The following is a 12,835-nucleotide window of genomic DNA, read 5'->3' on the forward strand; positions in this document are numbered from 1 at the left end:
GTGGAGAGCACATTGCCTCATCCCTATGACCATTAACCCTATGTGACTACACCTGTTTTTGGAGTACTTCCTGGGAATCTAAGGACTTTTGAATGCATGACAACTTCTATAAAGCAGCCACCCTCTGACTGATTGTAGCCTTTGTGGTGGTAGCAATTATAATACAGTGGGCACTCCTTATCTGGGAGCTTGGCAAGGATTTCAGCATCCACATGTACTGAGCACGCAGCTGGAGGACCTCAGAAGGCCTCCCAGAAATAACCAGAAGTCACTTCCGGTTTGTGCCAGTAACTTCCAGTTACGTCTGGGAGGTCCTCTGAGGACCTCCAATTGTGGAGTTCATTATCAGCGGAATCCAGTATCCGCTGATATAAGGTGGAATATATAGGTTGTATTACTCCCATATCATACAGGATGTGTTGGCACATTGCTTCTTCAAGCACTCAAAACATATCCTGAGAAAAGGTGAGAAGGGTTTATGCTTCTCTAGAAACTAATTCTGCCATACCAAGTACATCTGTCCTAAGACAGCTTCTCTGAGAAACTCAGTTTCTATTATACATATATTCATGAAAAAAACACAACAAAACAAAACCCTGAAAAACACACACATGAACCAATAACATAAAATAGAATGATGAAAAATATTCTAGCATTGGAGGCAGAGGACTTGATTCTAAATGTAAATACTAGGTTACAATACCGTAACTTTCCAATTAAGTTAAGGTATTTCACATACAGACAAACCATATAATACATTTGCACTTTTCCCTCTTTATGTTCAACAACTTATTTCTTTTTTTAATTAACACACACATTTTAACCATTCACAATCAAATTTCAGAACACCCTACACATTAATGTTCTGGCATCTTGCAGAAAGCCAGCCCCCACCAAATAACAAAAAATACTTGTGTTTATAAAGTCAAGCAAAGCAAAGCAAAAATTTCATCTAACAAGACATCAAAGAAACGCCTTGACTTTCATTCTAATAAAATATTCAAAGTACCACCAGCAAACAGTCACTAGACCCGGAAATGACGTGTTTTACACAAATTGCATAGAGTTATGCAAATATGCTACAGCCTGACACTTGGGGATGGAAGGAAACTAAGGCAGTGTTTCTCAATCACCTCCTCCGTACTCAGCCCTCCCCGCTGCCAGCTGTCCCCGCTTCTTTCACAGGGATGCTGAGCTTTTAAGAGTCCAGTCCTATGCCTACCTACTCAAAAGTAAATCCCATTCTAGTCAATGGGGCTTACTCCTAGAAAAGTGTGGATCGGATTGTAACCTAAATCTCATGCTTTGGCTTGTTGGGAAGACTTGCTTGCTCGGCTGTTTTGTTTGTGTCGGCTGGAGCACGGAGAGCCTGCACCATCTCAGTCTGAAGGCGGGAGAATTCAGTAAACACTCCCTGGGTTTTTTTAAAGCAGTCTGCTATGTTACTACCGCAACTGCCCCTGTGTGTGTGTGTGTGTGTGTGTGTGTGTGTGTGTGTGTGTGTGTGTGTGAGAGAGAGAGAGAGAGAGAGAGAGAGAGAGAGAGAGAGAGAGAGAGAGAGCTCCACCTTGCTGCAGGTGTTCTGGCTACAGAGGTTTCCCCCCCCCTTCCCCTCTTTACTGGCTCAGGAGCTCCAGGAGTCTTGCTGTTCCTTCAAGGGGAATCTCTTCCATGGCTCCAGGGCTATTCCCTGCCTGTTCCAGGCAGAGCCTTTTTGCAGTGTTTTGGGCTGCCTTGAAACAGAGTGAGATACCAGGGCAAAGGAGGCAAAGATGTGTTCGACTTTGAATTCCTCTGATGTTGACATAAATCGGAAGATTAAAAAATCAGTGGATAAATAGGTTGCACCTGTATTCACTGTATTCCGGTCACCTGTGATCCCAGGTACCTAAACCGATACCTGGAAAGACAACTCACACTGCTGAGCTGCTGGCAAAGTTCTATCTGATGAGTCACAGTAACTCACTCCTCTGGAAATTAAAATACATCTATTAAATACTATTAAACAAGCACCACAATGCAAGTGACAAAAGTCTTGCTGAACCTTAAGAGAAGTATGGCTTGCATTAAGGAGTCAAGACAGTCTTTCAATTACTTTTGCAGAACCTTAATACACAATGTCAAATCTAGAAGAACAGTTGCTAAAATATGCACACTTTCAGTCTAAGCAAAGTTTGAGAATCAATTTGCAGCATCTGAAATTTAGACCCACATTTGTTTAATCCTGAACTGGACATAATACATGACATGAAAGTAAACACAGAGTGTGCACAGCTCAAAAGTGCAAAAAAAACCCTCTAAGATGGGGAGTTGTACCCTGTACAGATTAACATGGGAACCTACTTCTATAACCATCATAAAAGTAAATAATGAAGGAATTAGAATAGTTTATTTTTCTCCTTAAAATCAGCCTATTCCCCTGTTCGGTCCTCGCTTTAACGTTTCAGTCAGTGTAAGCAGAGAGTATAGGCGTTAAAGAACAATACTTAAAGCATACTTATATTCAAATGATTTATATCTGGCCTTTCCCTCCAAGTATTTTTACATACAAAGGAACTGTTTCTTCAAAGATAGCTTACACACTTAGCACATCTGCACTTACCCAGTCATTCACTCAAGCAAATAAAACCAGGCCATCCATCCAAAGTATCAACAAAATTTCTGTAGAGATTAATGTACCAGTCAAGATACAGATTAAAAAAAAAAATAAGTCAATTGTTCTTTTGAGTGGTATTAAACAGTTAGCAGAAACTCAGTACAAATTGAAACTGTTCTAAAGTTTCTTGCGAAACTGTTCTTGCATACAGCAACAATATTAAAGAGGTTTTAAAATTTGATGTTACAACTGCAAGAAACACAATTTAACCTGTCCAGAGAACTTACAATGTGAAGAAGTTAGTCATTTTTTTAAAAGTTTCAATCCAAGTTTTATTATCTTAAATTGGGAACAAGATTTCAGTGTCACATTAACTGGTGGTATTTGGGGGGGGGGCACAGTGCTAAGTCTTGCAGGGTACCGCAACACATCATGTAAGGTGCTCCTTTCCCTCGCTGTTGGAGCCATTCCAGGTGGTGAGAGCAACATGGAGTATCTCCTCCCTGTTGCTCTCACTGACTGGAATGGCTCCGACAGTGAGGAGGAGCAGCACCTTACATGGCGCATTGAGGGGCCCTGCAAGACTTAGCGCTGTATCCCGCTTTGGGAATGCCACTGACAATTCTAATTACATTAAACATATGAGAAACTGTTTAGACTACAAAAGTATCTCTTTCCTTGGAAAACCCATAAGGAATGAAAACTGATGGTTGTTTCTATCTCAGGATTCCATCTTATGTAAATAAGCAAAATATCTGCATATTACTGGATTATGTTTCAAACTTTCTCTCTCCTCATACTGTATTTCCTCCAAGTGTGAATTTCCACATTTGTTGGCAGAGTCTGAAAGTCACATTTCAAACTGAGGTAAGACAGAATACTTCTCCAACATCTGAACATAATATTTGTTGCCCATTTCTAATAAAGACCCTAACAGTATTAATACCTTTATCTTCTGTTATTTTTTTATGCAGATTAAATACTATACTGCACTCTTAGGGGTTCACTCTTATCCCCTGGGGGCTGGGGATAAGAATAGGCCCTCAGTTTGGCTGTACTTGTCGTAAGAGGCGACTAAACAGCCACCGGGTAGATGGGACTCGATAGCCTGGGAAGACAGCTCATCTGAGAGAAGGAAAACTCTGATCCCAAACCTCCACTGCCTTGTGGCTACATCCAGTTATGGAAAAGGCTTCAGGAGTCAACCTCGAGGCAAAATCCAGAGCCAGAGTCCCTGAGGCAGTTCATGGCTGAACACAGTCACGTTCTGGCAACCCCTGCAACACTGCTGGAACCAACCGTATTGGCTTCTGCCTTTCCATTGGACCATTTCAGTGACGTGGAGAGGGGGGATTTGCTGCATGGGAAACAGTCTATCCTCCATATCTACTTTACCCAGGCTTCGCGCACTGGAGAGGACACTCTGTTCCAGAACCACCATTCAGAGCATGATATCATAGTCTTCCGAGACTGAAGTATGCCAACAACAACTCTTGTTGAGGGAACATCAAGATGGACCACAATGGTACCTGAACCAGTCTGATGACAGTAGATGTTTAGATGACTGAGAACACATTTTCCCCAAATTATAAAGTAAATTCTTTTACTTGGGTTTTTGCTGGACGCATTTTAATGACACAATCTGTCAATCTTTGAATATTTTATCTAGGATTGAAATGCATAGATTTCAAAAAAGAATCTGCTTTTGACAAAATTCTTTTTGATTAGTTCGGGTATGAAAATTTGAATCTGCCTATTTCACAAACATCCTGAATGTACATATACACCGATGGGTTTAAATTGGGATGAAAAACTGTGACAGAGGTCTTGAGGTTGTGACAGATAGCTCAGTGGAAACACTGATTTAGTGCACTGCAGCAATGAAGAGATCAAATTCCATGCTGGGCGATTATGAGGAAAGAGAATGAAACTAAAACTGCTGATACTGCAAATCCTTTTTAAATCTACAGCACAATCACATCTTGAATACATGTATTTCAGTCGCTCCAGCCCAAAATGTACATCACAGATATGGAAGAAGTAGAGGAAAGAGTAACCAAAGTGATCCGAGGGATGGAACATATTCACTAAGAGGAAAAGCTTTGGAAGCAAACTAGCTTTAAAAAAAAGATGATTGAGAGGGAATACAATTAAAGGTTTCTAAATTATACATGATGTGAAAGGAGGTAATCATTCCTCCCTTTCCCCAATATTACAACACACAGAGCCACTGACAAAAATTCACTGTAAGTAGATCAGGATCAACAAAAGATACCTTTCCATACAGTGTACAGTCTTCTCTGCCACAAGATGTAATGACAACTACAGACTTGAAAAGCATATGGGAAGACAAGTTTAGCTATGGGTATTAGCCATGAAGGCAATGATGGAGACTTCAAGTTCAGAGGCAGTTTGCCATTGAATGTCTCTGAACAACTAACTGGTGAACAGCAAGGGAGGACTGCTGCCTTCATGTCGTGCAGTGGGATTTCTAGAAACATCTGACTTCTGTTGGAAACAGGATGATGGATACACAAGTCCTTGCTCAAATTCAGCAGGGCTGCTATTATGTTCTCACGTACACACCACTCCTGTAAGATTTTGGTATTGGCTCTTAAAATTCAATGTTATGGAGTTAATTAAATGTGCAATGGGCCCTCCTTATCCACGGGCTTGGTGTCTGCAGATCTGACTCAATGCAGATCCCGAGCCTGTGCTGGAGGGCCTCAGAAATCCTCCTGGATGTGACTGGAACTACCAGTCATGTCTGGGAGGTCTTCTGAGGCACAAAGAGGTTGCACCCTGCATCCCCATGCCTCAGAAGGCCTCCTAGAGGTTTCTTAAAGGCACTTCTGGTTTGATGGCAGCCGCCCCCCCCCCCCCATGGATCAACCTATCAATGGAATTCAGTATCCCTGGGAGGTCCGGGAATGGATCTCCTGCAGATATCAAGGACCCACTGTATGTTTCTTTGTTAACAATGCACCAAGATACTTTAAGGCTTTCAGTCCATTCTACCTATACAGAAAGATACCCATCTTTAAAATGGAATGTTATTACCTTTCTTTCATCTATTCTAATACTATACTTAAGGGATATGACTGAGAGTCCTTAAGGACCTCAAATAAGGAAGTGCTCTTCATCTAATAATAAACTTCCCTCCTTACTATAGAATTAGAAAGTAGGCAGGGCAACAATAATTTTTAAGAAAGGAGCCAGTTTAATGCCTATTTTGGGTAAATCACTGAAACATTAATAAAGTTAGAAATAAGCATATAGAGCAAAACATGCTGAGAAAGCAGTAGCAAGAGAAGTAGTCAAACTATTCACTACTTTTTGAGGTTGAAACCATATGCATGCTTCTCTGAAAATAAGTCCCATTAAACACAGTGAGGTTTACTTTCAGGTAAACTTGCTAAAGGTTGTACTGCGGAAGAGTAAAAAAAATATGCACAGTGTGATCTGGTAGACTTAATGTACCTGGATTTCTTTTAAAAAGCTACTGACAAAGTACTTCATCAAGATGCCTGAATAAATGAGCAATCATAGGACAAGAGGTCTTTTTATGGATCATTAACATAAAGAACAGGAAGCAGAGAGCAGCAGCAAGCACAGTTTTCACAACAGAGCAAAGCAAGCAGCAGAGTCCCGAAGCATCTGCATTGGGACTAGTGCTACTTTATTAATAAGTTAATGATGTAGAATAGGTGAATACAGAGGTAGCATTGTTTACAGAGGACACCAAGTTTTCCAGGATCATGGTAAACCAAGCAGACAGCAAGTGTTCCAAAAGGCTCTCTCTCCATACTGAGTGAATCAACAACAAAACAGCAGATGGGTCCACTGTAAAGCAATATACCCTATAAAGCAATAATATACCTCCTAACTTCAAACACAGAACTGACCTTGTGGAGACTAACGAGGGACAGCATCCTAGGGCCAGACAGGTGGTGTGCAGCAGCAAAAGATAAATCCTATGTTAGGGGGTAATTAAGGAATGGACTGAAAATAAACTTGTAAGTACTGTAATGCCACTACATATAATCAACAGTATGCTCCATTTGAAATGCTGTGTGTAGTTCTGACCTTCATCTCAAAAGGTTATTGCACAGTTGGAAAAAGTAAGATCAGAATGAAAGTGCTGGAGCACCTTCCCTATAATTGAAGTCTAAGGCTTTTCCGACCAAAAAAAAAAATGAAATGGAACACGAGACATTATTAAAATTTATATAAGAATTTCTTTTGCTCCCTTTCCTCTAATACCAGATCTCAGGCTCACTCAATAAAACTTACTGGAAGAAAGTTAAAGGCAGTCAAGTACAGTATTTCTTCACAAACGCAGAATGAAGTACATTAAATTCAATGTCACAAGATGTGTTGTTGATGGCCACTGGCACAGATGGCTTCATGGACAATGTGTCCATGGAGAATGTGTTTATCCACACTAGAGGTCATGATCACCAAGTTAAACTTCTATGTTCATAGACAGTGTGCCAGTGTGAGTATATTCTGCCAAAAGCAAGAGTAAATAAAGGATCATGCCATCCTAACAGGCCTTGTGAACTTCCCACAAGTTCCTTATGCTGCAATCTGATACTTACTCCTAGGCAGGAATGTTCTACTGAATTCAGTGGGACTACTTTTGAGGAGACATGCAAAAGCTGCACCTTGTTGGAAACAGAGCACTGACCTAAAGAGTATAGGCTGACTCCACACAATTACTACACCAAACATTATACAGAGCAGTGGTAGTACAGATAGAACAGAGCCAAAAGGCAGTGGTACCCAGTGGACTGTGGGCCATTCTGCACACAATGCTATACCAAACATCACTGGCATACCTGGGGGAGGTCAGCAGGTGCAAGTGCTCCTGGACGGCATATCTGGAGGGTGGCGACAGCTGTTTTCCAAAAAACCACTTTTCTAAGACCTTTCAGTGGCCTCAGAAGGTCTTCTGAAGGCCAGAGAGGCCACATGCGGCCTCTCTGGCCCTCATAATGCTTCCGAACATGACCAGTCGGGGTGGGTGGAATTTCCAGGCTTGCCTTGGGAGGCACAGGGGCTGACAACCACCACTGACAAAAATGAGATTCCTATATAGATGCAAACGACATAAAACTTACACAAAGAGCATATGCAAAGATCCTTTGCATTTGTAAAGAGAAGCATGCATACATGCTGAAAGATATGGGAACACATCAGTAGTGAATCATGAGTTTTCTAGCACACAGAATCAAAACATGAAGATCAAGATCTGTGCAGTTCTTTTGAATTTTGAAATTATCCAGACAGACAATTATGAATGCATTTCTAGTAGGTTTCCACAGGACCCACCCAAAGATGCACTTTCCTGAAGTCTTCCTGGATGTATCTCTTGTTACCAGTGATGTCATAACATCCCTGAACCTATACATACATTCATTTGAATAGTGCCTAGAAACAACTATTGCTGTACAAGAGTCACAGAAAAAAAAGTTATTTGTATGTAGAAAAAAGACAGTTTGCCTGAGGCCCAGCAAAAATGGTATATAGCAGAGAGGAATTACCTTAACTTTTGCCAGCATATTTTCCATATTTTCTACAATATGGAACTGCTGTATGAACTGCTAATCTGCAAAAACTATGTACATGCTGCAGGGTGCAAGTTCCGAGTCTTAACATGGAAAATAAACTGTGCCCACCAGATGTCTAATCAATGTCATAACAGCTATTTCCTGTATCTTTTATCTGAGGCTATCTACAATATAACAAGGTTGTTCATCTTTTAAAATCTCACATATATTTTTCAGCACAGCAGGTCTATACAATTAACCTCATTAGCACTTCATTTCTCTTGGAATGGAATCCAAAGCAGCGCTAAACTATTTCATTGCACTCTAATCCTAGCCTTGGCTGCAAAATGTACTAGTTTAAGTGTGCTACATTCTTTCATGCAGCCCCTTACTGGAAACAATGAACAGCAGCAGACTTGGTGCAGATTGTTATTTGGTCATGTCTAAATACTAAGGGAGTTTTTGTGCCAGTCACAGAGGCTTATTTCAGTGGTACTATTTTTTTTAATAACAATAAAAAAGTAAAGTTAAAGAATAGTCAGGATTAACTCTAATGATTAAAAAAGGATTGACACTCATGTCCTAAAACACTTGCAAAAATCACATAAGCAATAACACTGTTCGGCATTTTAATGCTGATGTAAAATCATATGTGATGCCTGATACACCTCCCTCCAAATCACACATTCACTGCAAGATTGAGCTGCAACAAATATATTGCAGTTGTAAACTAGCACTCACTAGAAGTTTTACGTTCAAGGCCAAAATGTTATTTTTCTTGTTCAGTGTCTAAATCAAAAAGATATTAGAGACAAGCACCATGAGATAGTACTTGTAGTAAGCTACAACAAGGAAATACATTTTTCAGCTGTTTTAATTATTTAAGATACTGGTAAATTTTCACCAACATACTACTTTCAATATTAAAATTAAACAACATCCAAAAGACTATGATTACATACCATTCTTACCTGTAGGGGTAACAGCGTATTACTGTTGTTGTCTGTTCGGAAAACGTTATCTTCAATCCAAGATTTCGGTGTCAGCGACGGAGTAGAACGAGTAAATTTCGGGGGAGCTATGACGTTACCAGAAAACGGCTTCTTTAAGGGAGAGATTTGGTTCATAGTTCCTGGAATTCCCATGTTTCCAGTTCTACGATGGTCTCTACCATGCATGCTTCCCCAGGACATGTTTCCAGTGCTCCAGCCACTACTCTGATGGTTGCTCCAGGGTGACGGCTTCAGGAGAGGCTGAAGGGGGGGAAAGGAGAAAGATGACATTACTACTTTCATAAATACAGCTCAATCTTATACATGGTTGCTCAGAAGTAACCCGATGACTTCATTGCGACTTGCTACTGAGTAAACACGTTGGGACTGAAGGCTTATAGAAGTTCCAAAATATATTTTTCTAGGCCGGAAGAGAAAAGAAAAAAAAAGAACCAATTGATCAAGAAATTCAAAATGTGTGTATTACAGGCATGCCCCCAAAACCCCCACAGTTAAGTGAAACCATGGATACAGGCAAAATCCACCCCCACCCTCTGGAGGAGAAGGAAGTTCTGCTCCCCTTGCCTCTTCTGGCTCATCATGTCCATCGGCAGCCTCTGCCGGGCTCAGACAGAGTGAAAAACATGTGACTTCTGGTTCTTACAAAAAACCTGAACATTTTTAACGCCTTATAAGGCACTGGGAGGTCCATGGAAGCCTGGGGGGAGCTCAGACCTGATCTGTGAATACGATCCCCTGTATACTGTTAACAGCACAATCCTATGCATATCTACTCAGAAGCAAGACTCAGAGTTTAGTGGAACTGATTCCAAGGAGAGTTTCTCTACAGGACTATAGTCTACTTATCTGAGTGTGGCATAAACAAGCACTGAACATTGTTTGGGGAGAACAAGTACAGCAAACATCCCTAGCCTATTCCAATTCGTATGCCTATTTTCTCTGGGCCAAAGTTGTGGACTATGTGGGCTGAGCATTCCCCTGTATAAACTGCTAATCTGATAGCACTGAAGTTACTAGTAGAGACCTGTATTTTTGTTGCGCGTCCCTACAGAGCAATGTAAATGTCTGTTACACACATGCACACACAGCTTTTCTAGGACATTTCAGGGCCCCTGTACCAATGTAAGCAAAAATGACAATGAACAGAAGGGAAACAGAAGGAGTTTTTGGAGACTGCAGTTTCAGCAACTTCCTTGAATCAGTATGGTAATGCTTTCCTTGCATACCAAGCAGAGAGAGAGAACTGATCTTTTAATTGTTTATACAAAATAGCCTTAGATCTGATAAACGAGAGACTCCATTTAAGGGTTTTTCCTTAACACTAACTACACCCCAAATTTTTAATATCCCAAATATTAAATATCAGCTACAATTCCCAGAATCCCAAATATAAGCCTTGTAGGCTTATAAGTTCCATAAAATTATATAATGTTTATATTTGTCAATAATTTAGATTCCTCAGCTTGAATATCTGATTTAATTTATCTCACCACTTTACATCTCCGATGCTCAGTGAAGTTGCTAGGGGGTGCAAACCACACCGGGTGACATGCATAGGAAGGCAATACCACTAATGGCCAAACATTTTAAAATCTTGGTATTTTCGAATAATACCATCATGTTATGTATCATTCGATGAGTAATTTCATGCAAAATGCAATGAAACAAACCATGTTGAAATCTCTATTCTATCAAAAGTTTTAGCCAAAAAAACCCAGCAGGGGCGGGGCAATGGTCCATCACTGCTCCGCTCACTGCATGGTCCATCATGCGGGTGATGTACTAGCCTCCCACACCCTACTGACACCACTGCTGTAGCTGTATAGAAAAGTGACTCAGTTTATAAATACAGCCAATGAAAACTTAACAGAAAAGATCAGTGCTGCTCCCTATTCCAATAACAATATATAATTTGACAATTATGTAATATACATACACATTTACTTTGACAAGTGAGGGTTAGGTGGCCAAATAGGGACTGTGTGAAATTACATAGATAAGAGTTTTAATTTTAAGAGTCTGTAATTTAAAGGGATTACTTTGAAATTGCATAGATAAGAGCTCACAAAACATACTAGCCCAGTTACATAAAGTACTGGTAGTCATTTCTGTTACAACATATCAAATAAATATGAAGAGACAATAAAAACATGATTAACTGATGGTGGCTAAGAAGACACAACAAAAAGCATGGCAACATCAGGTAGAGGGGGCTGCAGCTATCCCTCCACCCAGAGTGAAAGGAGTAAGAAATAAGAAAATTGTGCAGAATAAAAATGCTTAACAGCCCGATCCTGGGCATGTCTACTCAGAAGTATGTCCCATTAGAGTCAATGGGACTTAGTCCCAGGAAGGTGCGGATAGGATTGGGCTGTCAGTCTTTTGCTACTTTTGGTAGCACAATTCCATGTCAAAAAGTATGAAGTAAAACAGCTGTTCAATAACAGCAACATTTGACTATCTATAGCTGTGAAGTGTCACAGTCTGAAAGTCACTGAATTAAAAAAGCTCTGGCATCTCACTGGAAAACTGTTTTAGTATTCAAAGTTCAATTTCTTAACTTCTGACAGAAACAACAAACAGCCTTCTGTTTTAAAACTCAAGTATGTCATACAATCATTTCAACGTATACTATTATTTAAAAAATGCTGCAATGCATCTTTGTCCACCAAACAGAAACTATTTAAAATCCCAAACCATTCTGATAGGATATTTAAGCAGACGCTGAAGTTCTATACAACTGTATTGGGCTAACCTAGCAGTGAGGCCTACTGACATGGTCGTTTGGAGCTGCAAGTTGGAGGGGAAAAGCACTGAACTGATGATGGGTGCACTGTATTCTGTGTCTGCCCACCATGCTGACTGAAATCAACTCTAATACTCTTCCCTGTAGTAGATATAGAATATACAGGCGCTGGGCTTTAAGATGTCTTAGCAGTATTTGGCAATAATGACGCAGGCACACAGGCGTCTGAACAAGAGCACACTCTTGGGCTTGATGATACGCTGAGGGTCTTCGCCCAGAGCCTGTAAACACAGGATGTTAAGGAGAATCTTATCTAGGAATGTGTTTGTGGTTAAGCTAGAACTAGCCGGTATGAAAAGTAGCATCCTTGTGGAAATTCCCCAACTACGTAACCTTATATCATGTGTTTTGAGACTTAATAAAAGGCTGGGTCAGGAGCTGGGAGACGGCACTTCACTTCTCCCTTGATTTCATTCTTGCTCCTGCTTCCAGCACTTTCAACCTCTTTGAAACCTGTGTCTGTTGTCTAATTCTTGCCATGACTTTTTTGCCACACCAACACAGCATCTCAGGCTGCTCCTCAAGTAGCACCAAAATGCTACACTTCCCACTCATTCTCAGCAAATGAGAAGAGGATGAGGGCAGCAGCTGCAGCTCCTACTTGCCCACTAAGTGACAGGGGTGGGCAAGGAGGTGGAGCTCAGTGATCTGGAGCCTTCCCCCTTACTCTGATGTCTTGCAGTGATGCCACCATGGCCCTCCTCACAATTCCGCTTGAAATATGCTCTAATCTTCCAGTTTATTTCCAACAGGATGGCACAGAGGAAGGAGGCAGAGCTCAAGGTAAGAGAGTGAACCACTGCAGTGGCTAGTGGGGCAATGGGGGCAAATGCCCAGGGTGTCAGGCTTGGGGGGGACATCACCACAA

At 40.8% G+C, this 12,835-nt stretch overlaps 1 protein-coding gene across 2 annotated transcripts in view; it reads right to left on the reverse strand.

The window, feature by feature from the left end:
- CPEB2 (cytoplasmic polyadenylation element binding protein 2) overlaps window positions 1–12,835 on the reverse strand; it is a 68,011-nt gene that overhangs the window by 48,122 nt on the left and 7,054 nt on the right. The window contains exon 2 of one of the 2 annotated variants that reach the window (XM_066632413.1): window positions 9,120–9,401. In XM_066632413.1, the coding sequence (XP_066488510.1) occupies window positions 9,120–9,341 (222 nt within the window). In that variant the 5' untranslated portion in view covers window positions 9,342–9,401. Of the gene's footprint in view, window positions 1–9,110; window positions 9,402–12,835 lie in introns of both variants that reach the window. The other variant, XM_066632412.1, reaches the window with a different exon arrangement.

This window comes from Tiliqua scincoides, chromosome 6, assembly GCF_035046505.1.
Source record: "Tiliqua scincoides isolate rTilSci1 chromosome 6, rTilSci1.hap2, whole genome shotgun sequence".
Classification (NCBI taxonomy): Eukaryota; Metazoa; Chordata; class Lepidosauria; order Squamata; family Scincidae; genus Tiliqua; species Tiliqua scincoides.